This window comes from Aspergillus fischeri, genomic scaffold, assembly GCF_000149645.3.
Source record: "Aspergillus fischeri NRRL 181 1099437636252 genomic scaffold, whole genome shotgun sequence".
NCBI lineage: Eukaryota > Fungi > Ascomycota > Eurotiomycetes > Eurotiales > Aspergillaceae > Aspergillus > Aspergillus fischeri.
Window position 1 is genome coordinate 340210 of NW_001509768.1, and position 27898 is coordinate 368107.

Consider the following 27898-nt stretch of genomic DNA (forward strand, 5'->3'; position numbering starts at 1 on the left):
GATGAAGATTATCACGAAATTGTATAATCAACCAGACCGTTAGACTTGTTGAATTCTCTTGTTCATTATCGTGGTCGTTGCTGTTGAAGATGATGTAGCTATGATATATGTAGCAACCAGTAACAGTTATCAATAGAGTCACATAATTTGGGACTCTATGAGTACCTGAGGGACCACCTTCGAGAATTCAAGTATAGGTACTCTTATGTATGCACATACTGCCTCGAGTTTTAAACTAGACTTGGTCATTCTTGTGCGCTGTAAGGCTTCTGGTTGCAGCTGTTCCTCACCATTTCGCGGATTTGAGACACTCGAGTAGGAGCGATATCACCACGATTTCAATTTATGTATTTGACTGGTTGATGGCTTGCCTTGGACCTTCTCATTGCCATGGCAAGTACGGTGGAATAGTAGTGTTTGGTGTAAACTCGTGGGTACTAGCAACAGTTAGTATGAAGATATATATGGCTAGGCACCCACGTTGATCAAGCCCGAGTTGATCTATTATGCAACATGATTATTGACATAGACACTCACTTCCTCTACAATGGCCAGTTTGGCAACCTATGCAAGTCATCGCAAGAGAAGAAATGCATATAATGAAGGGGTATCTATCAGTTTTTGACCGGATCGAGCTGGCAGGACATAGAGTAGCATCACCGGGATCGCCAACGGAGACTGATCAGACAACTAACCTAGTGTGTGGATTACTGCTTGACAATATCCCTGACATACATTATTTATTGCATTTCAACTCTGCTGTCTACGGAGAGTCAGAGACAGGCCACTCTATCAAGGCAGCATCTAGATAAGAGCGGCCATTAGGAGCACCATAGGTTCTGAATGGATCAGGATGACGCATGCTTGGCAAAACTCAGCAGTACTACCTTGAGAAGTGCCTTTCGAATTTCCGTATCACAGCAGTCAAGAGAAGCACAGACTGCACAGCCCTACGAGGGCGATGTTTGAACACTAATGAATTTGACAGACTCTGGATCTCTTCAACCCAGGAAAGGGTTGTGAAACAGTGATCTGGGCCATGGCAAATAATGAATCAGATTGAAGGCTGGTAGCGACGCAGTTGGTGTACCTGAAATTGACTCCTCTTCGTGCCGTGCCTGAGGACGAACTGGACGCCACAGTGCAATGTGATTGGACCAGGTCATCAAGTGTAATTTCCCGGCGGAAGAACGTGAGATGGTCCAGACCAGGGGCAGTTGAGCCACGCCCCAACCACGTAGGGGGCACAGCCGCCTGCACAGACAGGCAGGTTCTGGTGGGATATGTCGATAAGAGTGAGCCATATGGCTGGTTGTTCAAGAGGCGGGCATGAGATATTCCAAGTAAGGGCTATGTTGATGGGTTGGTGTATGTACTCTATTTGTTGACTCTATCTAGGTGGCAGTTTTCGAGTGTCATATTAGGAGGGTAGAAGAGACAAAGGAAGTCAGTCCTTGCAGAGTGGCTGCAATGTTAATGCTGCTGGCTTGGGTCTTGGCCCTGTCCTCTAGATAGAGAGTATCTAGATGCCCGCCGTGCGTCTTCTTCATCGTATATGATCATCCAGATACCCGCATAGAACCTCGAATGTCAACGTAGAAGCATATTCTCTATATATATCGAGCAGAGCTTGCCCTCGATAAGGAGATTCAGACTTGTTGCACCTCCGACTCCTCTTTGATACTGTTGAGGCTGGCACAGATTCATAATCAAGAACAAGCCGTGGCGTTAATATCAGCTGTGGTGGGCATAAGATCCTCCTCCCGAAGCCCTCTTAGTAACAATAGTACAGTACTACCTCACCACCACAACCTCCTCTCCACCTTCTCCCTCCAAGTCAATAATCATCCCTCTTCCATTTTCTTGCCGCTCTTTACTATCACTCCCATTACTTTTTTCATTCTGATTTGATCTCCTCATTGTTCCTTTACATATTATTCTCCTTTGATTCTATTCCACTCCATATACCCTCGTCTTCTCGATTGTCCATCTGTTTGTTTTCGCAAGCTCCCTACTTCCAACCCCGGTCGCAGCGCGTGTCTTCCGACGTCAACCAACCGGAAGAACTTGGTGCTGCTTACCGATCGATACATTTAAAGAAAGCGTCTGGCGATCCTGGATCTGGATGAAATCGACATTGCTCTCTGTTTACTCAAAATTCATGATGCCCCAGAGGCTATGATTGCCGTCAACACTACACCGTCGGGATCAATCCACAACTGTCATCGCTAAATACTTATGACCCAACCATAACGCTTTCGACTTGACGTCTTCCCCAGCATCTCACGTTCTTTTGGATTATATCTACACATTCTCTACGCCGTTGACCGGCTTGCCACTCTTTTTCCTTTCTCGATTCGTCGTATCTTTGCTATCGAGCCAGTCGACGGCACTGTCCTTCCGCTTGTCACGACAGAAACCTGCACTGCTATCTTTCCACTCGCTTCTTTGATCTCTTCATCATGTCTCACTCCATTGGTCATCCCTTCTTCCCGCGCGGTATGAACCTTTTGCCGTCGATACCTCTATAATAGTTTACTGACGCGAATGATGTTAGCCATGTACTCTCGCGACTTCCAAACATGCGTCTCATGCGAGTCAACAGCACCCTCATGTCCCGTCTGCGATGAGGGGTACACATGTACGATGATCAGTCAATCGTGTAGCCAATGCGCCACTACCAAATGTGTTCAGACGTCCACTTCCGCCAGCAGCTCCAGCCACTCGTCAGACGGAGGCGGTAGCAATGTGGGTGCTATTGCAGGAGGAGTTATTGGAGGAGTGGCTTTCATTGCCATTGTCACATTTTTGATCTGGTGGTTCTTTGTTCGCAAGAAGCGGAGTGAATTCGATCAACAAAGTAGTGACGCTGCGGAAAAGAGAAGCGCATTCGGAGACACTCGTCAGTCTCGAAAATCGACCAACTCGATTGCCTCCACAGTCTTGACTCGCGCATCAAATGTCATTCAGATAGCTTATATCCCCGGTGTCACCAACCGATCACCGCCAGAAACCCCGGGATCACTAGTGCCGCCGGTACCGCCTCTTCCTGGCGCCTCACCGGATCAGCACTTCTTCATGCCAGGTGACTTGCGCGACTCGGCCTGGTCCGATGTCTCGCAAGCTCATCGCAGCTTTTCTCCCAGCTTGCGCAGCAGCGTTGCCACCACGATATACCGCAACAACGCCATCGTCAGCCCCATGCCCGCCCAGCAGGTCGTGCGCACTCGGGCTGCTGTTGTTAGCATCCACAACGGAAACCAGCCTGCATCTGCACCAGAAACGCCAGCTGTTCCCGCCATTACCAAAGCACAGCTTGCGAAGGCGGCATTTACAGAAACTAACACCAAGAGCTCGATTGTCGCGCGGACCGTCACCGCCAAACCTGTCATGGTGAAGGCCACCGGCGCCAAAAAGACCACAAACCAACCGACTATTCAAGCCATCGAAGAGCAGACCGAGTCTAGCTCGTCTAGCACGAGCGACGCACACCCCACCAGCACAGCAAAGCCCAAATTCGATGCTACGACCTCCACCTTTGATGCCAGCTCGTCCGACGATGAGAATGACGACGAGACATCCCACCACAAGGACAGCGCCGGGCAGACGCCACCTGCCAGATCCTCTCACACCCCAACGGTGATTGAAGATTCTCCCGCAGTGGATCAAAGTCCCTTCAGGGACCAAAATGCCTCTCAGAACGAGGTGCGATCGTCGGCCTTTCTTGATACGAATGACGGACCCAGGTCAAACAGAAGCAGCCGAGTACCACCTCCACGAGTCGAGAGTCCTTTCTCAGACGCGAATGAGGTGAAATGAGCACTTTTATAACGATGAATCTGCCGGCTCTGGCGAAGAAGGGCATTTGAATCAATCTTAGGGTCTTTTTTCCTTCGGCCGAGTCGTATTTCTTACATTCACTTCTCTGTATCTATGAGCCGCTATGCTTCTTTGATATCAGCATGGATCGCATATCGATCCCTGTCAGATTTTGTTGCGTGATATTACCAATGTCAACCATTTCAGGTGGTTTTGATAGGAATCTGACCTAGACTATAAATTGGAAGTTTACCTCTGTAAAGCACCTAAGAATTCTGTTGCCAGCCCAGCAGAGGACCAAGAGAGACTTCAGCTCAATCTGAGTGAGGACTGAATGAGAGACTGAAGGATGAAAAACAACGCAAATCTAACCATCAGGCCATAGTATGGGACTGGTTGAATAAAACTCTCAATACCTAGACTGTGATTTGAAAGGTTCCCTCTAATACATTCAATGAAATCCAGGATCTGGCCTCGGAAATATAATCCACTATTGCAGTACCAGTCCTCTTGCAACAATAGCTCATACAACCAGAGGCAGAAGTATGCCTAGTCGATTTGTGTCCCCGATTTAATTACGTCTTGCACTCGAATACAAGATCAGGGTTGCAGCGCCTCTGCCAGTATGAATCGGGTAGCTTCCATTGAAGGGCCTCTAGCACGTTGCGAGTGTCTTGGATTCTCTCGCGACAAGGTGGACGGCTCTGGTAGATCGTATCAACTATCATCATTATGATTTCAACAGGAATAGCAGCATTGATAGAATGCAACTTCACGGCGTGGCCAAGGGTTTTCTTGTGCTCTTGAGTAGCCACTGCAATCAATGCTTGGATCACGGATTATAAGTGGACTCTCGGAGATGTGTATGTGGTTAAAGTCTGCCGCATATCTGGGACAGTACTGCTTGATCCAGGGTGCCGCATTGTCATAGCATGGATAGCCGTCAGTGTCATGGAATAGGTCCGGCATCCAAAGTGTTCGGTCAGTCAGCAGGCTCTCCAATATATCTCGATAGCCTGTGTAAATGCGCGCAGGTCCTGCTTCACAACGCCGTGTCCCTGGAACCGATCAACCAGTAGCCAGCAGTGTGGATGCATGGCATATCCAATACGCGCATTCTTTTCTCTATTCCGGTCGGTCTCAATGAGATTGCCATATGAAAATCCATGTTCCATCTCTGACGGGCCATTGTGGGCTCAGGAATGACCAGCGCCTTATCTGAATCGATCATTATGCGCGGCTTCTTCCTGCCGTCCGGCATGAGGTGTGGAGATATTCCAAATATTGACAGGCGGCCTGTCTTTGGATCATCAAGGACTAGGTAGAGGTACTATTGCGTGGGGGCGGGCTCAGCAGAGGATGGAAAACTAGTTATAGATGACTCACTTGCACGGTAAAAACAGGGCCACATCAGGAGGTCTGTTTCCAGATCCAACTTTCCAAGCTGGGCTGCTGGCACAATGAGACTCTTCCTCTTGTTCAATTTTCGTGCCGCCCATGCCCCCCAGTCTTTATGTCTTTTCTTAATTCTCCCATGTATAAGGCACACTCTATCCCACACAGTACGCAACAGACATATGGGTCCCTATCGATGGACATTTTGATTTTGGGAGTTGTTGTCAGAAAGCAAAGGAAAAGATGGGAATGTAAGTTTTATATGGTTATGGACTTATGGTTCGAGTGAATGACGCGGTATTGATGGAATAACTCAGAAAGTGGTCTATAGTATCATGATGATCCTATCTAATAAGCAGACTACTTCCTACCAAGGTCTCAATTTGCGTTACTACACTAATGGAGAGCTTGATGAGCGCTACCAAGCTTGATGGAGCGTTACCAACGACACTGGCAGGGGCATGAGAATACCTCCTTACGTGGCATCGTCATTGATGAGATGAAATGCCTGGAACCAGGTTGGATAGAAGTTTTTAACGAGAGCCAGATTCAAAGAGACTTTGATTCTGCCGTGAAGAACTGCGATACTTTTTGCTCTGCGTGTCAATGAATAAATTGAAGATGTCATTGCTAGAAAAGACGCAATTTGAGCAGCCACTGGGCAGCTAAGTATTGATGGCGAATATTGCTAAAATTACTACACTACCATTGCTTTTGAAGTCGGTAGTAGCTCTTCTCTGATTTTCATTTCTGACTTCCAGGCGGCATGTCAGGCTTTGTTTATGAAAGGCATCTCAAGGCCGGGAACAAAGTCGAATAGAGTTGACAAGATCTTACTGGACTTGTCGATTCTTTCCTTTGGCTTGTGCTTCTTCTCCGTGAAGTGAGACCAACCAGGGCCCGGCAATTGCTGGTGCCATTCGTGACAAAGGAAGATAACTCAAGCCATGTTATTTCGAAGGCGGTCTATGAAATGGTTAGTACTGCTAGATTCTTTATTGTGATCATGATAACATGCTCATGTACATCAGCCTTCTTTACCATAATGCATCATCAACCGGTCAAGGGAGCATACTAGTAAACAATGCCTTACTGATGGTAAATCCACGAGCTAATCGACTGCTAAGCTTCCCTTCCTTGTTTCTCCGAGCGGAACAGGTATGCATATTATAAGAAACTATTAGGCTATACATTTGGGCTTCTTATTGTTCATCTGCAGGCCGTGTATCATGTTCGCTGGCTGGCCTGTTTTGTCGTAGTCGACCGCGTTGGAATGAAGCTGGGCTAGTTGCATGCACTTTCCTTCGTTGACACTGTCCTTAAGACAATCTGGCCAGGTAAGATGGGAGGAAATAGTTCTTCATGTATAAGAAGTAATAGGGTGTTTCCCTTTCCTTTGCAGGAGGGACATAGGAGTCTCGATCCGCGACCCAGGAGGAAAACGGAAGATTACTCTGAACTGATCAGCACAAAAGAAAGGACAAGTAGGGCAACTATAGTCGCTAGGGAGAGATTGCCTTACGTCACTATACTTGCCTTTAGCAAACCATATAGAAATATTTCCTCAGGGGCTCTCCAATCAGGCAAAACCATGCCACCGAAATGCACTGTGACGGGGAGGAAAGAAGGTTCAATGGCCTTACACCTTTGAAATGTATCAGGGCTGGGAATATTTGTCCATGCGGGAGACGTGACTACTAAATAAGTATTAATCCTTGGAATTAATCTAAGGTTTAATGCCTACTGACCTTAGCAACCTTTTTCTGATGATACTAAGCTGTGAGCCTAATAACTAGCCAGCAATGGAGGACTAAAAGTTCAGGTTACAGTGAGTCACTGACTATCACTTAGGCTTCCTCACAGTTTTCTATCCATCAGTTCCCGACTTCCCATGTACCAGATTCTCAGTCATCTTGTGTGTGCATACACGAAAGAATAGTGAACTTACACCAATGCTGTTATTGGCAATGGAACCTGTATGTTGACATGACCAGTACTCTGAAGGTTATTGCTAATGTCATTAGAAACAAGCATCATTCTATATAAATAGCTGCCCGGCAGACATATTGTACTTGGTGTTCCAGTTTCTATCATCTGCTGAACTGCATGCACTATATCTTGTTAATAAAATGTGCCGCACAATTGCTGAGAAATTCTTCTACTCAAAAATCCAGATGACTTGGCTAAAAGCTGACCGTCCTTCACTAATTACTCAACTCTTACAGACACTCTTATCCAGGCCTTAGCTAGCTGCTTACATTATAACTGTACACCTTGATGGCAATCTCTATGATCACTGGAGCTTTCATTTCAAAATTCCTAAACTTCCGGTCTCTGGCGCTGAGCTGGACCAACTGATCGCATTTATCTGGGGCACTGGAGCCCCCTATAGCGACCTTTAGATACAGGAATTGCGCCAAGGTTCTATAGATGCTTTTGTTGCGCTTCTATTAGCATAGCTTTCAAATGTGAGATATCTGTACCTTGCCAATGACTTTACTTGACAGACTGCACTTGTTAGTATGGTTCTCTGATCTGTGATCTGCGAGCCTGTGAATTATGGCCTGCCTGACTTTCGGCATCTCTGAGATGTCTCTTTCCTTAAACCTAATGGTGAGGATTGTGCCCGCTACAGGAAGGCCAAAACTACTTAAGATATCCTGCCATTATTTTATCTGCTGAGTGTCCAACGCATGTTAGCTTTGATTGAGAACCCAGCTAAATTTACTTGGCCTACAGCACACTTACCTGTCCCATCAAAGCTTACGTCACTTGAGTTGACCATTGTGCGGGAGGTGTATCTTGGTGAACTGCTTGCACTCACCCAGAACCTTAAAACCCTTTGCTGGCATTGGTATTATGATGAGGGTGTCAGTGACAAGTTCACTACGCCTATTGTCAATCTCGATTGGATTGTGGTTATGGTATCTTGTGTCTGAGGTACTCTGACAGAGTTGACCCTCTCAGCCACGTGCGGCTTAGGAGGTGGTGACCATTTTTTCCTGCCATAAAGACAGTGGGCTTGTTGCAAGGGATGGTTGATTTTGACAAGCTCAAGAGACTTCAGGTCCCCTGGCCATTTCTGGTGGGGTTCGCACAGGACATGACGAAATGATTGCAGGATGTGATCCCAAGGAATATCGAATAACCATCACGGACGACTTGAGGCTACAGAATGAAGATGGAATGGTAGCCAAATTGCCTCGCTGGGAGTGGACGGATGACGCCATGCTAGGCTTGCTTCAATCATGGCTGAAGGATTGGAAGGCATGCACGCCGCACCTTCGTGGCATTACTCTGCTACTAAGCTGGAATGACAACGATGAATGGTCCCCTAGGATGAGGGACCAACTCAGCGAGCTAGGCGCTCACGCAGGAGTTCCACTTGAGCTGATCAAGTTAGATGGTTTTGAAACTTTCTGATATTTATCCTCGCCCGTTTGAGCCACTTGCCCATAGTCAAATGGCTCAACGCATCCACAAATAAGATGCTCAATATCTAGCTTACAGTGGGCATAGAACATACTGGGATCTGGTCTATCTTTGGATTTCCACCTGCGAGAGTGCTCAAATCATAGGACTCATTGGGAGTCTTGCCAGTATCAAGGTCCACCACTCTCATCTTCATCTGCTTAATAAACAAGTTGCATCCCCAATGGTCCTAGCGCAAAATTATCAGTCCTGCAGCGCGAGAGTTGCAAATTAAAGGGTAGCCAGTCTCACTCACTGTCACACTAGTACCACATGGTGGAGCTCGCGTCTTGTACACGATCACAGCAGCTCTTGCGTTTTGTCCAGCTAAAGGAGTCGTGTGCGAAGCATAGTACAGATGTGCAGCTGTGATCTCTATTTAAGTGGATGGGAAGTTCATCATCTTCACCAAGATTGGCTAAATCCTCCCAAAGAGCCTGGCAGAGATGAAGAGCCTTGCCAATCGGGGTAGTCCCATCACCAAACTCATACGTGAAAGTATCATCGCGTTTCATTGAAGAAGCTAGGTTGATTTCATTGCCGAAAGCGAGGACCGTCATGACTGTGGATAAGCCTTCTTTTGGAAATGCCGTACTAGGCCAGAACAGCGGGGATCTCGTCCAATGCATCAACCGCCATTTGCCAAAGTTGGCCGTCAGTGATCGTGCTAACCAGCTCTTTGAATGTGAGATCGCTGCTATAAAACCAGTTCTGCTGAGTGTCCAGGCGTCTATCATCAGTTGATGGCGGCCAACTCTTTGCAAATGCCGTAATCGAGCGTTATGCCCAGAGAACCTTGAGATTGCTTTCGCTCGCTGAGATCATTACCATCACCAAATGCGCACCAGATCACAAGGATGAGGTGAAAAAGCCTAGGGGAAAATCATGATGTAGAATACTCTGCTATATCACTATAAGAATAATGCACACCAGGGGAGGGAAGGTTTCCTACCTAGAGTACTCTGGATGTAGTGTGCCGCCGGTCACCCTGAAAGCCAGTACCCAGCACCATTTTAGAGAATGGCTGCTGTAGGTTTCTCGCTACACTTGCCAGTCTCTATTTCTCAGTCTAAAAAAGTCTGTCTTACAGTCCTATTCTACAATAGAGGTAGAAACCGTACAATAGTACTAGTAGTGCTATCGTGGCAAACACTTCTCCTAGTGCTACTACCATAGGATACCCCGATAGGATAGGATCCTGCCAATGAACGGCAATAGATGATAGATGTTGGTCTAGACGAGAGAAATGACTCGGAAGCTTACATCTGTTCTTTTGCTATTCACTTTTGTATAGTATTTGTCAATTTGAAATAGCACGAATTCGACCTGACATGGTATACTAGCGTCTAGTATAGACTACGTAGAGCTAGGGCTCCTTCTTAGCTCATAGAAAAGTCTAATAGAAAGACACCTAGGCGCGCAATAGAGTGCACGAGTAGTGGCACAGAGCAGTAATTGTAATGATTCGGAGATTCCCGACGAATCCTCTCTCGTAGAGATGATTAGTATTTGTCAACTTGAAATAGCACGGATCCGACCTAGCTCGCGATATCAGTATTGAGGTATCGGTGAGCCAAGATCCCTGTATTTGCTCCATAAATCGTCTAATATGGATCCGCTTCTTTGGATTCCCGATGCTCCGACTACTGTAGAGACACCCACCAGGTCAATTGACAGGCAACACGGATTGGATACCATCCTAGCGTTCAACCGTTGAAAAAAGCGCATAAGGGGTCCACTATGGATCATGCGGCAATCAAAATGTATGCTCTAGCAGCAGTAGACTACCTTAGTCCAGGTACAGAGCTTTTGAGATTCTGGACTAAGCTTCGCTAAGCCATTACTTTTCTTGGCTTGGCACTAGTCTTTTTCTCCGGGCCAATCTTCGTTGTTCATTCTGTCAGTGGATGACTACCCCGGTCCATTTAGAGTCTTGGCGATCCAGCCTTGGCCCATAAGAGCAGACCTATTCTCCGAAACTGTTGGCACCTGCGCTGTATTCAATACTACTAGATATTGCGGCATTTTCCTAATTCAGGGCTAATCTGCGCTCAGTTCCACTTGTAAACGCTCACTCGATAGGCCAATTGCATGGTAACCTGTATTGTTTTGGCTAAATCACTACTCTATCAGTTCTATTCCTGAAATGCTCGAGACCTTAGTTTAGCAATGGAGATAGGAGATACCTAAGAGAATTAATTTACCTCCAGCACAGTAAATTAATTACATGCCCATCCCATGATTGATCCTGGCCAGGATGATTGAACGGGGAGAGAGTACCTCGAGGAATAGTTTTCATGTGTTTTATAGCCTCCTGCGTAAGTTTCGCCCTTGCCATAAAGAAGATCTCTCCATCCTCTCTGATCACCCTTTAATTCATGTGATATGTAGGTGGGTTGAGCTTCGGTATCTCGATATTTTCCGTTGACACGAATGTCAACTATGACTTTAAATTATCACCTTCGTCCCTCCAACCCCACCTCTCCTAAGACACAGCTTCCGGGTCAAGAGTTGGATCTTAATCTCGAAAAGGAATCGTCTGGCCAGCCTGGTGAAATTTGAAAAGCTATTTACCCTTTTCTTTCGGGATTTTGCCAAGATCTTGAAAAACCCCTGGCCCACTATGCGTCGGGAATCCGGCTGGCCCAACGACATCACTCCTACACGTCCCGATGAAGCCCACTGACTCGGTGGGTCAAGTAGTGCCTTTAGTTGGTTTTTCCGACTAGGAAAGAAGAGCGATCTTACTTAGTTTGACTGCTGAAATCCACGAATGAAGTTGAATCTGAGGGGTCGCTCTAGTGACACTAATCACTAGCGTGCGGACCTAGCCTAATCAACAGCCACGATGCTTTCAAAGGTCAGAGTCACAGCAACAATCACTTAGAGTACCTGACAACCTTCTCACATTTCAGTTTCTGTTATCCATCAGTTCCCACGTGCGAGTTCCTCAGTATTCTTTATGTACGCATACACAAACGAGCAGTGAGCTCTTAACCTTGGCAATGAAACCTGTATGTGATTATTGGGGGTGTTCGAGGTTATTACTAATATCCCTAGGAACGTCAAGCAGCATCTGGTCTAGACAGCTTCCCAGCAGAAATATTGTACTTGGTGGTCCAGTTACTATCGTCTGCTGAACTCCATGCACTATGTCTTGTCAATAAAAGGCTCCGCATAATTGCTGAGCCATTCCTCTACACCCAGATTCAATGGACATGGACAGACTCTCGGACTCCCCCGATCGCTCAGTTTTTGCGAACCATTGTGCGCAGGCCCGAACTCGCCCGTTTAGTCCAAGTTGTGATCCTCAGTGGGGACTGTTTCGATCCCGACGGGTGGGATTATAGAAAGAAGTGTCCCAAACTCCCAGTCACTGAGGTTGTCTTAGACGAGTTAGTGAAATGCATCGAAAGGATCCGGATTCCATATGTTGAACAGTGGATCCAAGAGTTGCGCGCCGGAACAATGGATGCGTTTGTCACTCTTTTATTATCACAGCTCCCCAGTCTGAGACGCCTTTATCTAGACAAGAATTTTGCCCGAGAGAGCCGCCTCATGGGCATGATGCTCCGTTCAGCCCTCTGCGAGGAGTCCCAACATAGCCATCTCCCTTCCTTTACACATCTCCAAGATGTGTCAGTTGTGTATCCCGGCCTTGGTCTCCACATTCGCAGGTTCACGGACGTCAGGAACTCGGCAGATGTCCTCCCGCTCTTCTACTTGCCGTCGGTTGAACAGATAACGACCTTAGTTGATAACCCTGCTGCCACTTTCATGTGGCCCGGGAAAGATCCACCAAAATCATCAAAACTGGCGTCGCTCGACTTGACGATGTTGCGCGAAGGACCTCTCGGTCAAGTGTTATCAGTCACCCGAGGGCTTCGGAAGCTTCAATGGGATTGGTACTACCGCGAAGATCTCCAAGATGATTCTGTCACGGATATTATCAATTTGGACCAAATCGCCGCGGATCTATCTCACGTTCAAGAAACCTTGACAGACTTGACTATTACGGCAGCGACAGACCTCGCAGAAGCAGCCCCTGAACACCCGGAGGTCACATTCCGCGGGTCTTTTAAAACTTTTAGTGCACTCCAGATGCTGAAAAATCTGGAAGTTCCAATTCCATTTCTGCTTGGATTTTCTCCATTGGAGCCTAATGTAGTTGGCCTAGGGGAAGCACTTCCCAAAAACATCGAATGGCTGACCGTCACTGACGATCTATGTCTCCAGCGAGAATGGGAATGGGCGTACGAGACTGAATACCTATTGAGGGCTGTTAGATCATGGCTACAAGACTGGAAGCGATTCACGCCTCGCCTCCGGGGATTTCGCCTGTTGTCGAGGATATACAAAGTCCGGGATTGGGACCCTGAGTTGAGAGAGGGGCTCAGAGACATGGGTGCCCAGGCAGGAATTCAGGTTCAAATAATAAGAGAAGAACTCAAGTGAGCAGATCAAATGCAATTATAGCTCCAGCTTCTGCTACCGATATCTCTTCGGACCGCTATTTAATTTTGAACAAACACTCTGGGATCACCCCCGCATAACTGAATCTGCTCAATCTTGACCGGGCCTTCTGCAAGGGTTGCCAGCGTGTACGGCTCTGGCGGCGTGTTTGTATCTAAGACCCTGAGCCCCTGATCTTTTGTGAAGAGATTGCAGCCCCAAAAGTCCTGCACAGTTGTTAGTTTGTCTTTGAAAAAAGACATACTCATGAGGACATTGGTTACTTACCTCCCTGTCAGTTCCACATGGATCTATCTGTTTCCAATTACCCACTTTGACCCATGTGCCAACTCTCGCTTTTCGATCTTTCAGGGGGACATCGTTCTGGCCGTAGTATAGATGGGCCGCCATAGGCTCTACGCAACTACCCCGGTTCTTGTGTTGTTTCTCTTTGCCAGTCTTATCTCGCCAGACCATCTGGCATTTCTGAAGACTTCTGCCGACAGGCGTGTCGCCGTTCTGAAACTGATAGGAGTAATGGCCCGCTGACTTCATGGTCGAGGAAAGGATGATTTCATTCCCCCAGGCCAGAATCCCGACGGCCGTGGGCTCTGCGCCAGGGATGATGCCATACTGCTCTCGGTCTGCTACCATTTCATCGACCGCCTCTCGCGCGATTTGCCATAGCTGCCCGTCTGAGACTGGAGGGTTCGCCTCATCGGAATCCCCGATGCGACTTGCAAACACGATGTGGCTGGTAAATAGCCAACTGCGCTTGACTCGCTGAAGGCTGACGTCTTGCGCCTGCGGCCAAGATATTGCAAGGCCATAGTCGAGGGTGACTTTGAGCGGGCCAAGCGGTTGCTTCATTACAGAAACATCGTGAGCACCACTGAGTATAGGGATGAACGCGATCAAGGCCCCCAGGACTAAAAGACCCGCATCTCGGACAGATGGGAAGAGCATTGTTGACGGCGAACGCTCAAGTTGACTGTGACCGGCGCAGAGCTGGAAACACATGAGCCACTATGTGAGTTGCTGGGTAGCATAGAGGATTCACTTACGCAAGGATAATGGCCAAGGGCTTGAAGTACGTCTTCCTTTTCTTCTCAAAAATTAGGCTTTTTATATACCCATGCACAAGTGGACGACGACAATCCGGCAGATATATATGATTCCCTCACAGTGTGAGTTTCATCAGCAAGCCTACTGCCTTTTAAGAAAAACCCTGTGCCGCTCAATTCCGATTATAAACCGGATGGTACTAGCGAGGAAGGGGTTTCAATTTGTCGCTTCGGACTTCCTACCATCTTCCTTTGGCGGCCAGCGCCAGCCTCAGAATGGAGAATGCGGTGCACTAGGCTGTCTTCTCCCAGGATGGTGCGTCCTTTAGGACATCTCCGAACAGGCATTTTCAGCGGGGCCTTCCATGCTTCTAGCACTACTACCATAGTATACGTCCTCCGAGACAGTTTCTTCCAAAACCAACAGCAATATACGCTATATGCTTAGCGCCGGCTGTGGGAATGACTCGGAAGGTTGCATTTGATCCTGCGTACTGTAGCCCACATGGTATTTGCAACTCAGAATCGGCCTGAATTCGACTTAGCATGCGATACTCGTACCGAAGCGAGGCTGTGGGTGCTCCTTGATCCACTAGAAGGGTCTTAGTATTGTACGGATGGAAGGGCCCTACCGCACGATAGGGTGCTACTCAATACTCATATGGTAGTGACAGAGCTTTAATACGTGAGGCTATTCTACAAGCTATCATAGAATCTAGATCAGATCATAAAGACCTAACTTAAGTGAACTATTTTTATACAGAAAATGAAGGTATCATCACTCCTATAGTATTTGTCATTCTAAAACAGGATAAATTTAATCTAACAAGAGATATCAGTATAAACTAGAGCTAAGGCTCCTTCTGGAAAGTCAAATGGAAGGACCCTAGGCACAGATACTAGACCCTGTACTAATATAGCGCCGCTGAATCCTAGCGCCAACGGCGTTCATCGGACGGCCGCCGAGCAGCGTTTTTACCAATCCAGTGAATCCACTGGTTTAGCATGCCTCGTGCGTTAGTTACGGTTGAGATCAAGAGAAATGCTTATTAATTTCTCGACGGCATCGCCTAGCGTCCCAACTGGGTTTTCTCGTTTATGATTATATCTCAGTCCAGCAGCTCGTACCAACCAATTTTGGAAGGAGTCAATTGGTGACCGGAAAGTGCGGCAGCCATGAGCCAATACCTGCTGTCCAGAAAAAGGTGCATCACGGTGGATCTATAGTTCATGTTACTACTTAGTCTGACCTTTCAAGATGCGAGGGTAGCAGCGAGGAAAGGGGTAGTATCGTTCTCATGGATAGGAAGGGGGAGGCGATTCAGGCGAACCCGAAAGGGCGCACTCCACAAGACTACTCTCAGATCATGAACGTGGTTATAAGAAGTCTTTCATGTCTGTGAAGTCCTGGATTGTATTGCCCTTCTCGTCCGTCTCCTGGCCTACTCGCCTCCTATGTTTGATATGTACGGGCAACTATGGCATGGCCTGGCGGCCATTGCTACCCTTGGAAGTTGCGCCCTTGCCAATCCCCTTGTATATTGGGATGGGCGAGGAAATGCAAGTATGAACTACGAGCACTTCATGGCGAGAGATACCGCCGATTTCGATCAATCAGATCTTTCCTTCATCACGAGAATGGCCGCCATCGGCGACTCCTACTCGACTGGAATAGGCGCAGGTAACCGGATTCAAACTGATGCCGGTAAATCAATCTCTCCCTGACTCAAGGATGTACTATGTTGACTGATAGATATTTTGTCCACCTGAAGATTGGGCTTGCAGTCGCTATGATCACTCCTATCCCTATCTCATTCATAACGATCCACAGCTGGGCGACCCAGAAGCACGCACTTTTCAGTTCGTGTCCTGCTCTGGTGCAGTCACAGCCGATGCCCTCGACAAACAGATCCCTCAAATCAGCGGGAACCAGCAAGTCATCTTGCTATCAGTCGGTACGTATATATCTGAAGTCCCACTCCATGAACTGAACTGACGTGAGTGGGATCTTAGGTGGTAATGATGCTGAGCTCTCAAGCATCCTAAACCAGTGCATCTTTGGATGGGCCGCCTTGGCCCCAGAGACAGTGAAGTCGGCAAAGGAAGCGGCTCTGAAACACCCAGAGTTTGCATGGGCGGCGAATTTCGACTGGGACTCGTTAGGTCATGGCTGTGAGAAGCAGTTGGCTCGCACAAGAGACATCATTGCTGGGGATACCTTCAGCAGAAGCTTGGATTCTGTTATTGAGGCAGCAAAGAAAAAGCTAAGTCCAGAGTCAGTAACAATACCCTCATCGATGTCTGAAGGCTAACTAAGTGATAGTGGGATGATTTACTACACCGGGTAACTGCCATACTGTTCGGTCCTTTTGGGGCATTATTGACAGTGTCTATACAGGTATGCCAAGTTCTTTGCAGAAGATCTATCACCGGCGTGTGATAGTGTTAGCTGGTCAACCTTTATATATGTGAGTAGTCATAAAACGAATACTTTCTGCCATAATACCTACTGATTATCCGCCAGAAAATAGCCAGCTTATTTCAGGGCGCACAGAAATTGACGAGGGCTAATCGGAAGATAATGAACGACCTTGTCGATGCCGCTAACGCGCAAATTGTTCGTCTTAATACCTTTCCTTATCTATTGTAGCCGTTACTAAAACTTCAAATTGCTCTGTAGTCGGCTGCAGTCAAGAGAGCCGGCTCCTAGGTCAAGTTTGTAGACTACGACTCTTGGGTGGGCCATTTCAAAGGCCGCTTTTGTGAAAATGGTGTCGACGAATCAACAGTCGAAAGCAACACAAGGTGAGTGCTTGATCTCAAACCACAAATGAAGCTTATACTAACATCTACAGAACCGGTCTCATGTTCTACGAGCTGAATATGATGGACCCCTTCGGCACAAATCCCTGGAAACGGAGCGACAAGCAGCCATTCGAAGGAACGTTTGAGGGCACCGTGAACCAATTCGCGGAGATTACACGTCTGATGGATCCAGATGCCAAGTTCTCAGAGCAGGCCTTTATCTCCGACGCTGGCACTGCTTCTATTGCCTCCTCTAACGTGAAACTAGTCAACAGTGCCAGTGTCCTTGGACTGACAATTCCAAATTTACTTCCAGACGGGTAAGACAAAGATTTTGGCTTGTCACGAGAGACCTCGACATTGATGATTACTAGATACGGGCGTGTTTTCCATCCCCAGATATTGCTGCACGAGCTCATTGCCTCACTGGTCATCTATGAAATGGTCAATAAGAATGAGCAAGATCATGGCTTTCCAGCAATCCCCGAGACGTTGACCCTGGACTCGTGCCCCAACTATGGGGACGGGAATGGGAATGGTGCTGGAGACGGCCGTACGTATTGCCCTAGCAGTTCCAGGTCATTTGACAGGGAAAGAAAAGGACTAATCTCATATCGCTGCGTTTAGAACAAATCGCGTTAGCATTGTACGTTAATCCGCTCGCGGACCCAGTCGCTTGGGACCGCATGATTGCCTACCCATCAAGTAAGGTGAGCGTCCTGGTCGCCAACGTCCTTAACGGCCCGGACACAACGATGAATGAGGATTGGGCAAAGGTCATCGACCGGGCCCATACCTCGGGAAAACGAATCCTTGGCTATGTATGGACAGGGTATCTAGGCCAAAGCCAGCAGGCCTTTGAGACCCAGCTTGGTTCGGCTGACCTTGCCAACTGGGTCTCGCAGATCCAAACTGACGTCGACTTGTGGTACCAGCTGTACCCCAGCAAGATCAGCGGCATCTTCTTCGATGAGGGATGGAACGATTGTGGGCCAGACAATCTGTATGCAGATTTGTATCATTTTATTACCAATGCTATAAAGCGAAAACACCCCAGAGCCTTTACCATGCTTAATCCCGGTGCTACAATGCCACAGTGCTTTGAGCATAGGTGTGTATCTATCCAACTACACACCCAGAAAGAGAAAGGCTGACAATATCGCAGTGCCGACACGCTCATGATATTTGAGCAGAGTTATGACACGTACATGAACAACTACGTCCCCAACCCTGGCTGGACACCCAAGGACCCGCGCAAGCTCTGGCATATCATCTACAGCGTACCGGAGGCGGACGCGGGAAAGGTCGCCGCGCTGGCCCTAAAGCGCGGAGCCGGCCTTATCCACATTACAAATAACCTCCTCCCCAGCCCGTACGACACCCTACCGGATGAAGCCTATATGAAAGCCATTACGGATATAATCAAGGGTGGCGGACCGGATGTTGCAGATCCCACCCTTTATCCAGCCGGCGGCCATGCTGCGTTTCCGCCAGGCCCATTATCAGTGACTGCCTCTGACTATTCCTCTGTAAGCCTTAAGTGGGATATTTCTAACAGAGAGCCCCCACACGCGTACGCGGTATACCGTGATGGGAACGAAGTTGCTCGCCTCCCAGGTATAATGTCCCGGGTGATAATCAGCAACATCAGCCCAGGATCCTCCATGTCCTTCACTGTACGGGCTATTGGGACGGACGGAAAGGAGACCAGAGATTCAAATTCCATGGCTGCTACAACCCAGAGCCTGCCCAATAACCAGGCAGTAATGAACGTCAGGGTCAGCAAATCAGCCACCTCCACCACCATCCAGGCTGATTTCCTCGTCCCATACGCCTTCATGCGCGTCTATCTTACAGACCCGAACACGCACTGCCAAATACCAGTATGGCTAATCAACTTCAACGCTGGGAACTTCATCTACACTCACTACATGGTTGAGAATGAGGTCCTGTACAAGTATAGTGGTGCCAACCTAACAGAAGGACAAACCAACTACCCCTGGGCGTGGTCCTCGAAAGGCGCCGCCCCAGTCAAACGCGACGGCTATACCTTCACGTGGACTCTTCCAGTCGGCACCAACACCACCGACTCTAGCTATTTCTCCGTCCAGGCTCAGGGCTATGGGTCGCTGACGAACGTCTTCCACCCATGCCTAAGTGAATGGGACGACAGCACGCCAGGTGCCGGAGCCTTCTGCACTGGGTCGTCGCCATACGACTGCAAAGGCGAGACACTCTGCAGTACCACTAACGTCAAGTGATGCAACAAGGCAGTCAACCAGATGAACCACAGCCAAACAATCTACACGTCTAATGCAGAGGCACTTGCTCTGTCCAGGAACTGCTGGGCAAATAACGCGGGATTTGGATGCTCTGTGAAAATCCGAGGCACGGATCAGAATGGGAAAAATTGTAAGATCACTAGCGATGAGATGTGGGAGGCCTACCAGGATATCCGCAATATTGGGGGTTGTGGGAAGTGTGGGACTAAGCATTTTGGGAATGGATGTATGGTCAGCGTCGACTATTACTATGGCTGTGATAATCGGGATAAGGGCTTGCTGTTGATGGCAGATTTCATTGAGACTAATTTAATGGACTCTATGTAGTACCTTTGAAGCAATTTCATTATTTACCTGTTCGTCTATGGAGGGGGATGGTATGAGAGTCAGACACATAAATTCCTACTAGGATCCTATTGGTATTGCTGTCTTCTGTGCAGTTCCTGTACATTTAGTGTTTCCCCTTCTTTAATCTTATGCATATTTCATTCGCCAAACCTATGCAGGAGTCTGAGAGTCTCTTAACTCTCTTTAAAAATTATTTAATAGCTCTGACGCTGCTTCATCAAGTTAACGCTCATCTAATAAGGTCACTTCAAGAAGTTCATGCCCTTGGTTAGATGTAATTGGCTATGCTGAGGGTATTTTCATACATAGAATAAGCATAAATCCCTTCTGCAGCATGGGACGATCGATGAGCAAGATGTTGAAGAGCTCACTATACAATCACGTGATGCATATATAGTCATGTGGTCAAAAGAAGATCCTACAATCTTATCCCCTTTTAATAGTCATCAACTTATGGGCTAGCTATGCCATCGTGTGAGCAATTTGACATTGTTCTATTCGCATCATTCTCTGAATAAGTAAATTGATTGCCCGCCTGCGTTTATTTACAAAAAGCCGACTCTACGCTGTGATGACTAGTCAGGCATCAAGCCTTCCGCTCCTTCGGGGCTCCACAACATTAGAAGAAGCGCTTGAGCAGGAAGAGGATATACTTCTCGATCTGTCTTATCCAGATTCTCGGATAGAATTTTTTGTATTTCTCTACAGTCATCGCAAGGACATTGCGGAACTGGTGTCAGACCATTTGGGACTCGATCAACCCAACCAGTGTCGCTTGGGTGAAGTGAGGGAGTGGATACACGGCAGCTTCAACGTTTGCATCCCGGTTTATGTCGAAAACTGGAACAAATGTTCGGCCAAACGGGTCCTCATCCGATTTCCTCTGCCGTACAAAGTGGGAGAATCAGCTTATCCTGGGAACGCCGATGAGAAGCTCCGTTGTGAGGCCGCCACGTTCATTTGGATACGACAGCATCATCCAGATATCCCGCTCCCTCGTCTTTGGGGATTTGGATTTGCTGGTGGTCAGACCGTATGCCATTCAAACACATGGAGCCTTCAACTTAGAGGCTAACAATGATTGCTCACAGTTTACCAGACCCGAAAACATGCCCGTGACGACCAGGGTGATCTCGTACTTCAAGCGATACGTATCATGGCTCTTCGGATTTCCCCTACCCTGCCCTTATATAAGCCATCGTCGCCAACATGTGCTGGAGCACGGCTACCTCGTCATGGACTATATTGACGAGCCAGGGGTGCAGATGCTGTCAGAAACATGGGACGAGTTTCCACATGATCCCAACAAAACAGCTAACTTCTACCGGGGCTTATCTCGCATTATGCTTTCCTTGAGCCAGCGTCCATTACCGCGGATAGGATCCTGGACGATAGACTCGAATGGAGTATTGCAACTTTCCAATCGACCTCTTACTCTTCGCCTGCATCAGTTGGAAAATGCCGGTATCCCGACTAACATCGGTCGTAATGTAACTTACCCGTCAACCGACTCATACTACCTCGATATCTTGTCCTGTCACGACAGCCGTATACGCCACCAGCCCAACTCCATACATGATGAGGAAGACGGACGTGCCCAGGTGGCGAATCTGACTATCATGCGGGCACTTCTTCCTCTCTTCACTGACCGAGAGCTCCGCCAGGGACCATTCTTCTACAGACTCACAGACCTGCATCAAAGCAATATCTTTGTCGATAGCCAATGGCATATCAAATACCTTGTCGATCTCGAGTGGGCCTGCTCACTCCCAGCTGAGACCTTGCGCCCTCCGTATTGGTTGACAGGTCATGCTGCAGATGATATCCTTGGTGAACGCCTTGACGCTTTCAGCAAAGCACACGACAAGTTTATAGAGATTTTCGAGGAGGAAGAGAAGCGATATCCGCCTCTATTTAGTGTCAGCGCATGGCGGACAAACATCATGAGAAGTGGCTGGAGAGTCGGAAATTTTTGGTACTTCCAAGCCTTGGATAGTCCCAAGGGCCTATTCAACATTTTCCGTGACCATATCCAGCCAAAATTCGCACCATTGCATAGCGCTGATCCATCGGACTTCTCAAGAATAGTATCCGAGTACTGGGCTGTCGGTACCAAGGATATCTTAGAGGGAAAGTTGAGAGACAAGGAGGTTTACGAAAATGAGCTACGTCTGCGTTTCCAAAATGGTTCTGATGGCACCTGATACTGAGGCAGCGACAATTCTCATTGAATCAATCGTCAAGAATATAGACCTTCACGCCATCCCGATCAACTTCAATTCCTTTTGCGTCGTCTCTGGGCATCATGTCCCGACGATGATAGCTGTTGCATCGTCGCCTGGTCTGTGAGACCTCTTGTAACTGCTGCATGGTCCTCCCGGGCCTGTTTCTCAGAAGCCGCTCTGGCAGCCGCCTCCCTACGAGCTGCCTCAGCTCCCTGTCTTTCCGTCTCCGAAAGTATTTGTCTTTCATCCTCGTCGCTGGTCATGTTGAAACCTGTGCTCGTTGGCTAGTATCATGGATGGATTATGCTGGTCCGCTACTCTGATGATGGAGCTTACTATGTCTCAGACCAGAACCCAGGTTCGACGGATATCAAATAGGTGGGGAGAAGCTACTTCCGGGACAGTTAGTGCCTGCCAATAGAACTTTAGATTTATGCTGGACGTGTACCAGACCGTGATTACGGTCGTCAAGTTAAGAAGCTCCTTTGGTAGAAGATGTGGCGAAGCTTTGCAACGAAAGAACGGAAAGATGTAAAGGCGCGAGGAGGGCGGGGATCCTGCATTTAATGAATAAGATCATGCGGATACAAGGCCGACTCACGAAGCCTCGTGCATGCTATGGCTAGATCAAATGCCAACCCGGCTGTGAGACGGCTCCTTAGCGCCCACCTTTAGCAGCTGTTGACTTCAATTGAGATCATGAGATGACCTCATAGGCCATACTGGCCAGGATATGATTGCACCATCCAGAATGAAGCTGACACGTCATTAATGCAGAGGCTGGTGCTCAGCATGCCCACAGAGTCACAGACGTTATTCGATGATTAATGTAGTGATCAACTTAGCTAGAGAGGTCAGAAATACTGTTTACTAAGTTAGTTAAATTATCTACCCTTCTCTCTGACTGTACCAAACTAACCTTTAATTCTGCTGCCACCTGCATGATCAGAATACGATTTATCCTATAACAGTGGACTAGAACTAGGTCCATAGGGTAGAAATAGATTGTAGGAACCAACTCTATGGCTTTCTTCGAGCACCTTTGATCAGGAATTCTTTTGGCCGCGACACAACTAACCAACAAACTGAAAAAGCGATGCCTCCTCAATGTGCTTGACGCGCTCGGTCTCGGCATAGCTTGCCTTGAGGACATTCATGCTGTAGTAGAAAGCCCCGTCATGCAAGACAAACATGCTAGGCAGACCGTGGGGAATCAGGACAAGACAATCATCAGGCTCAGGACGAAAGCCAAGGCTGTACCATGTTGAACAGTGTGCGCACAAACTGACCCTGGAATGCCGCTGGCATTCCTCTTTCAGGTACGGGACAAGATCATCTTCCATGACGACGGTAAGGTACATGCCGTCATTTGCGCGGATTCGCGTGCGGCCTTCGTGTACCGAGAGCTGAAACGGGATTCCGGCGCTGTATGGATTGCCGCCGAAGACAAGCTTGCCGTCGAAGTTACCAGCGTCACCGTACCAAAGGCCGTCGCCAGTAACGGGATACAGAGCGAACTGCTTATCGGGATGGTAGAGGTCGATTCCGTCTGCGGAAACAGGATGAGCGGGATTGATAATTGGCTCGAGAAGTGATAGGATAGGAGCACTGTCAGCACTATCAGCGCTGTCGGTCCTGTCTGGGTCCTCTGGGTCGATCTGAACATCAAGTGCTTCATCGATATTGTCCGTCCAACGCCCCTCTCGAGAGAGGTACTGTGACCCACGGCAGATGTGAAACACGTTGTCTTTGTAGATGGGATAACTGCTGAGCTGGCCAACATATGTGTGATCTCTGATTATGTGAATTTCATCATCGGAAAGATAAAACAGGCTCCCATTGCCATGGTAATCACGGTGTAGAGTGAAGCTGTTGTCGTCATAGCGAACAGCGAGGTATTTGCCAGTGACTATGAAACGAAACGGCCTGTCCAGTCCCTCGTCATCCGGATTGAGCTGTTCTTCTGCCATGATAATCTATTTATCAGGGTCAGGGACTCTGGAACAGTGCCATAAGATAGTCAATAGTTACCTATGTTGGAACAGCCAGCTCCATATCTGGGTTGGGTAGTAGATAGACTAGATAGAAGATGAAGCAAGGTTTAAGGTTATACTTATACACAATGTGGGTCCCAGGCAACCATGGGATTTAGCTAAGGCTCATCCCCACAGTTTATCTAGGTAGCATACTGAAATAGAAGGAGATGCATGGGTTCGCCTGCATTGATAATGCCATCATCATGAGGCAATTCTAATTCTTATAAATATAGTCACCAAATCACTTTAAACATCCAGTCTCAATGTAAGAATCAATACCCGTATGACCACCCCAAAATGTCCAGTACAGGATCTAGAAGTGATGGCAAGATCTGGGCAAGCGACGACCTGGAGGGTCTCCCTCCAACAGTGAATATTTACCCATGGGAAGGCCCCGATCATTTCCAGAACATCGTCGACTCAGAGCTCCATCAATTCAAAGATCCCCAACGCTCATCTCCCTGCGACTGGATAGTCTTCTCTAACGTCTCTGAAACCATTTTCGAGCGCGACTTCCAAGAAGAAACCGACCTGAGCAAGCAGTGGAAATCATATAATCGCTCCCGTCAACTCCTCTTCGTTGAAATCGCCAGGGGCACCCCCGAGCATACAGAGGCTACGCAGACTTTCAATTATATCCTGAAGGAAGCGGTCGATCGGATGGGACTGTCGACTGTTTTGAGAAATTTCTCAGACACCATGATTCAAGGAGATGATTGTGCCAAAGTACCGGATAATGGCTGGGGTCCGAGGCGTCCTCCGGCCGGCCGTTCTCGAAAATGGCCGACTGTGGTGTTAGAGGTTGGAGTCTCCCAAGGGAAATCGAAGCTGGAGGAGGACGCGCGTTTCTGGCTTGAGGAGTCGGAAGGCGATGTCAAAATCTCCCTAGCGATATCAGTGGATCCACGAATTCCGGAAATTGTGCTGGAAAAGTGGAAGATCAGTAACGGAAGCCTGAGATGACACAGAAGGTGATAGTCTGGCGACAGAATGAAGACATCTTGTTCGATAATGAGCCCCTCGTTATTGAATTTGAGGATCTCTTCTTGCGAGAAGCGGACAACCCCCGGGAAATCAACATTGAGTTCGACCAGGGTAGTCTGCAGCGTCTTGCCGAGAACATCTGGCTGGAGCAGGGGCTACTGGGGATCTGGGCTTCTTCAGGTCCTGGGAAAGCCTAATTATCATCATCAAGTGAGTTTCTCCCCATCTTCCGCGGCAAACCTCGAGGCCACTGTACAGCTCAAGTTTAGCTTCTACTCTTCTCTCTTCTCCGTGGCGTAAATGGGCTTACTCCGTACGCAATCCCAGTAACGATTGACGGCCGTGAGCAAGGACATATAAGCATTCTGAGCATTCCTTGCCACATGGTCAATCAACAGACAGCAGCTTTGAACACCGGAAAAGAGTGGTGCGACACAACCATTCCGGTATATGCTGGATTACCAGCAGGATAAAGTCTCAGGAGTCGGACCACTGGGCTAAACGGAACCATGACGGTACATCTTAGCTAAAATTGATATGCAGGCATGGTATGGCTAACTCTGATAGAGCCCCGAGAGAAAGGAGGATAGAAGTCAGTGGTCCTTTGCGATGTGACACTTTAAAGTGAAAGAATAGCTGTGCACTGATGGTTGACCGCCTAGTGGATACAAAAAAGTAGTCGATAGTAATGCTGATGCATATATTTCTTTAGAGACGGCTAATTTATCACAGCATGTCATAATATGGGTATCAACATTGCAATTGTCAAATGCTCCGCTCTAGTAACAAGTGCAGAAACATTCTCCGGAAGCGCCCATTTCTATAAGGCTACATAGGAAAAAGGTAAAGGCATCGATCAAGCCTCTTCAAGCCCCATTCCCTTGCCGATCTTCCGAATTAGAGCCCGCTTCAAGAACGCTTCACGCGCCAAACTGCGCGTATGCCGCGACCACGTGTCAACGCCAATGACTCCTTTGACCAAGGCAGCTTGCAGGGCGTAAATAGCCTGCTGGATTCCTCGTTCATCGGACACGAGGTCATAAAGCTGCTTACCAACGACGGTAGGGGCGACGAGGACCTCATCGATGGGCGGCAGAGCCGATGGTGCCGCGTCTGAGCCAGAGCTTGAGGCATGGGATTGAGCAGTGGACGAGGAGATGCGTGCCTGCGCGGCTGCGATGACGCCGTCGGCACGGTGGAGCGATTGCTGGAGAATGGAGGTGTTGGACTGCAAAGTTGAGTTGAGAGAATTGAGAGAGGAGATCTCGCCTTGTAAGGTGGCGATGGCGGCTTGAAGGGACTGGGACTGGGAGAGGAGGGACTGAGCGGCGGATTCGGACTGGGAGACGTTGGCTTGAACAGTTTCGGCGAGGGTCTTAGACACAGCGTGCAGGAGGGCGTCCTTTTCAGGGTTTGGCGGGATCGGCGGTGCAGGACCCGTGGGCGTGAATGAGGGGAGTTCAAGCTCGAAGGGTGAGGTCAGGAGATCCGGTGTTTGTGTCTTTGGTTTCGGCGCTGGCTCGTGGGCGGGAATTGGCGGCTGCGCTTGGCCATGAGGTAGAGGCTGCATGGCCGGCTGCGGCGGCTGCTGGTACCGAGTACCATTCTGCTGGTACAAGGAGGGATGTGCAGGAGCTTGTTGCACAGGGAACGGCGGCTGCTGAGGTCCTCGCGGTAGGCTGGCAGGCGGGGGACTTCTGGGCGGGACACCGTCGCCTGGCTGATGTCCTGGCCCAGACAGATACGCTGGAACTGCCTGGACTGCAGTATGGTGTGGTGGTAGCGACAACCCATACGAGCCCGCTGTCCCTCCACCAGGTGCAACACCCCTTTCAGGATGATATTGGAAAGACCTGTCGGGGATATGACCACCTGTGTTCGCATGGAATTGCAACGATTGACGTCGGAGATCTTGTTCCTTTGGCGGTAACGGCGGTAGAGGTGGAGGAGAGTTGTACCTCCCAGCTTGTGGTACTTGCGATTGTTCAGCAGCAACGGCCTGCCCTGGCTTCGGAGGAGGGGGTGGCGGCACCTGCCCGGTCGGCTGCGGCGGAGCGGTCTGAGGGGTCGGCGAAGGTCGATGCGTCGACGAACTTAGCTCTGGGGGCAGAGGAGGCAAAGGGGGCGGTGTCTGCGTAGGCCCTGCTTGTTGAGGTCCTTGCGGTACCTGTGGTTGTTTGTACTTGACCGGCGGTTCCTTCGCAAAGACCTCCCGAAGAATCGTCAGGAAATCGACGAGGTTTGATCTCTGCATCCGAAAGCGTAAGTCAGTCACAGTTCCCCGGGAGAAAAGTCCAATGCAAGGTATCAGGCAAACGAACATCCCATGCCTCAGCCCAGTGTGCGAGATAATGGTGATACACTCTTCCCTCCAGCGTCACATGCTGCCCTACTCGAACGGCCATGTCCTGCGTCGGAGTTACATAGACCATCGGGGGTTCGCGAGGATAAGTGTTCGGAATCCATAATGCGATTGGAAATTTGTAGACGGTGCCGCGAAATGACACTGGTATTGTGCCGGTCAGGTGGAGGAGTAAGGCAGAGAAACCGGTTTCGTATGCTGCGGGATGAGCGACCTTCATTAGCACCAATAATTCCAGATTGAATACAGGTAGAGGAAACAAAACGATCAATGCGCTGTAGCATAATTATGAGAACTTACTGTACACATCCGTCCGTGGCGAGAGTGAAGGGTATTGTGCGAGGACATTGGCGACATCGTAGTAAGTGCGATTGGGATCTTGGTAGGTTTGCTTGGGATCATAGTGATCCTGGAAAAGTCAGTACTTCTCTACGATGGGAGAATTAAAAGTTGAAACAAACCCGAGTCAGCACACTGTATAGCCAGTTCAATGTCCTCTGCGGCACTGCAGCCATGTCGAAGAGGCGGATACAGGAGCTCGCATGGTGGGAAGTTGTCATGTCAAAAATGCCCGCCCAAGCTAAAGGCGCTCTCCATCTTCCCCGCATCGCGTCTTGGCTGGAGCCATCACCGCCATCTCCATGTGGTACTTGCT

At 48.6% G+C, this 27898-nt stretch overlaps 9 protein-coding genes across 9 annotated transcripts, besides 1 other annotated feature; 5 read left to right on the forward strand and 4 right to left on the reverse strand.

Annotated features, from left to right (window-relative positions):
* Nucleotides 1-2462: 2462 nt before the first annotated feature.
* NFIA_062850 (uncharacterized protein) lies at nucleotides 2463-3819 on the forward strand (the record flags this gene model as incomplete). Its single annotated transcript, XM_001263020.1, has 2 exons — nucleotides 2463-2499; nucleotides 2558-3819. The coding sequence occupies 2 exons, from the start codon at nucleotides 2463-2465 to the stop codon at nucleotides 3817-3819; spliced, it is 1299 nt and encodes a 432-aa protein (XP_001263021.1).
* A 1800-nt stretch (nucleotides 3820-5619) lies between these two features.
* Nucleotides 5620-5658: a microsatellite.
* A 3055-nt stretch (nucleotides 5659-8713) lies between these two features.
* NFIA_062860 (uncharacterized protein) lies at nucleotides 8714-9245 on the reverse strand (the record flags this gene model as incomplete). Its single annotated transcript, XM_001263021.1, has 3 exons — nucleotides 8714-8875; nucleotides 8942-9012; nucleotides 9095-9245. 3 exons carry the CDS (start codon nucleotides 9243-9245, stop codon nucleotides 8714-8716), a joined length of 384 nt encoding a protein of 127 aa, XP_001263022.1.
* Nucleotides 9246-12153: 2908 nt separating this feature from the next.
* On the forward strand, nucleotides 12154-13140 carry NFIA_062870 (uncharacterized protein; the record flags this gene model as incomplete). Its single annotated transcript, XM_001263022.1, has 1 exon — nucleotides 12154-13140. The coding sequence occupies one exon, from the start codon at nucleotides 12154-12156 to the stop codon at nucleotides 13138-13140; it is 987 nt and encodes a 328-aa protein (XP_001263023.1).
* Nucleotides 13141-13199: 59 nt separating this feature from the next.
* On the reverse strand, nucleotides 13200-14157 carry NFIA_062880 (uncharacterized protein; the record flags this gene model as incomplete). The annotated part of the gene is made up of 2 exons (XM_001263023.1): nucleotides 13200-13364; nucleotides 13426-14157. 2 exons carry the CDS (start codon nucleotides 14155-14157, stop codon nucleotides 13200-13202), a joined length of 897 nt encoding a protein of 298 aa, XP_001263024.1.
* A 1508-nt stretch (nucleotides 14158-15665) lies between these two features.
* Nucleotides 15666-19267, forward strand: NFIA_062890 (Fibronectin type III domain protein; the record flags this gene model as incomplete). Its single annotated transcript, XM_001263024.1, has 10 exons — nucleotides 15666-15906; nucleotides 15974-16156; nucleotides 16215-16476; nucleotides 16600-16669; nucleotides 16726-16818; nucleotides 16912-17006; nucleotides 17057-17326; nucleotides 17381-17559; nucleotides 17634-18117; nucleotides 18172-19267. 10 exons carry the CDS (start codon nucleotides 15666-15668, stop codon nucleotides 19265-19267), a joined length of 2973 nt encoding a protein of 990 aa, XP_001263025.1.
* Nucleotides 19268-20207: 940 nt separating this feature from the next.
* NFIA_062900 (uncharacterized protein) lies at nucleotides 20208-21840 on the forward strand (the record flags this gene model as incomplete). Its single annotated transcript, XM_001263025.1, has 2 exons — nucleotides 20208-20669; nucleotides 20728-21840. 2 exons carry the CDS (start codon nucleotides 20208-20210, stop codon nucleotides 21838-21840), a joined length of 1575 nt encoding a protein of 524 aa, XP_001263026.1.
* An 834-nt stretch (nucleotides 21841-22674) lies between these two features.
* On the reverse strand, nucleotides 22675-23831 carry NFIA_062910 (uncharacterized protein; the record flags this gene model as incomplete). The annotated part of the gene is made up of 2 exons (XM_001263026.1): nucleotides 22675-22706; nucleotides 22940-23831. 2 exons carry the CDS (start codon nucleotides 23829-23831, stop codon nucleotides 22675-22677), a joined length of 924 nt encoding a protein of 307 aa, XP_001263027.1.
* A 363-nt stretch (nucleotides 23832-24194) lies between these two features.
* Nucleotides 24195-25078, forward strand: NFIA_062920 (uncharacterized protein; the record flags this gene model as incomplete). Its single annotated transcript, XM_001263027.1, has 2 exons — nucleotides 24195-24840; nucleotides 24876-25078. The coding sequence occupies 2 exons, from the start codon at nucleotides 24195-24197 to the stop codon at nucleotides 25076-25078; spliced, it is 849 nt and encodes a 282-aa protein (XP_001263028.1).
* Nucleotides 25079-25737: 659 nt separating this feature from the next.
* On the reverse strand, nucleotides 25738-27803 carry NFIA_062930 (putative endosomal sorting complex protein TSG101; the record flags this gene model as incomplete). Its single annotated transcript, XM_001263028.1, has 4 exons — nucleotides 25738-27129; nucleotides 27203-27441; nucleotides 27544-27652; nucleotides 27705-27803. The coding sequence occupies 4 exons, from the start codon at nucleotides 27801-27803 to the stop codon at nucleotides 25738-25740; spliced, it is 1839 nt and encodes a 612-aa protein (XP_001263029.1).
* Nucleotides 27804-27898: the final 95 nt, after the last annotated feature.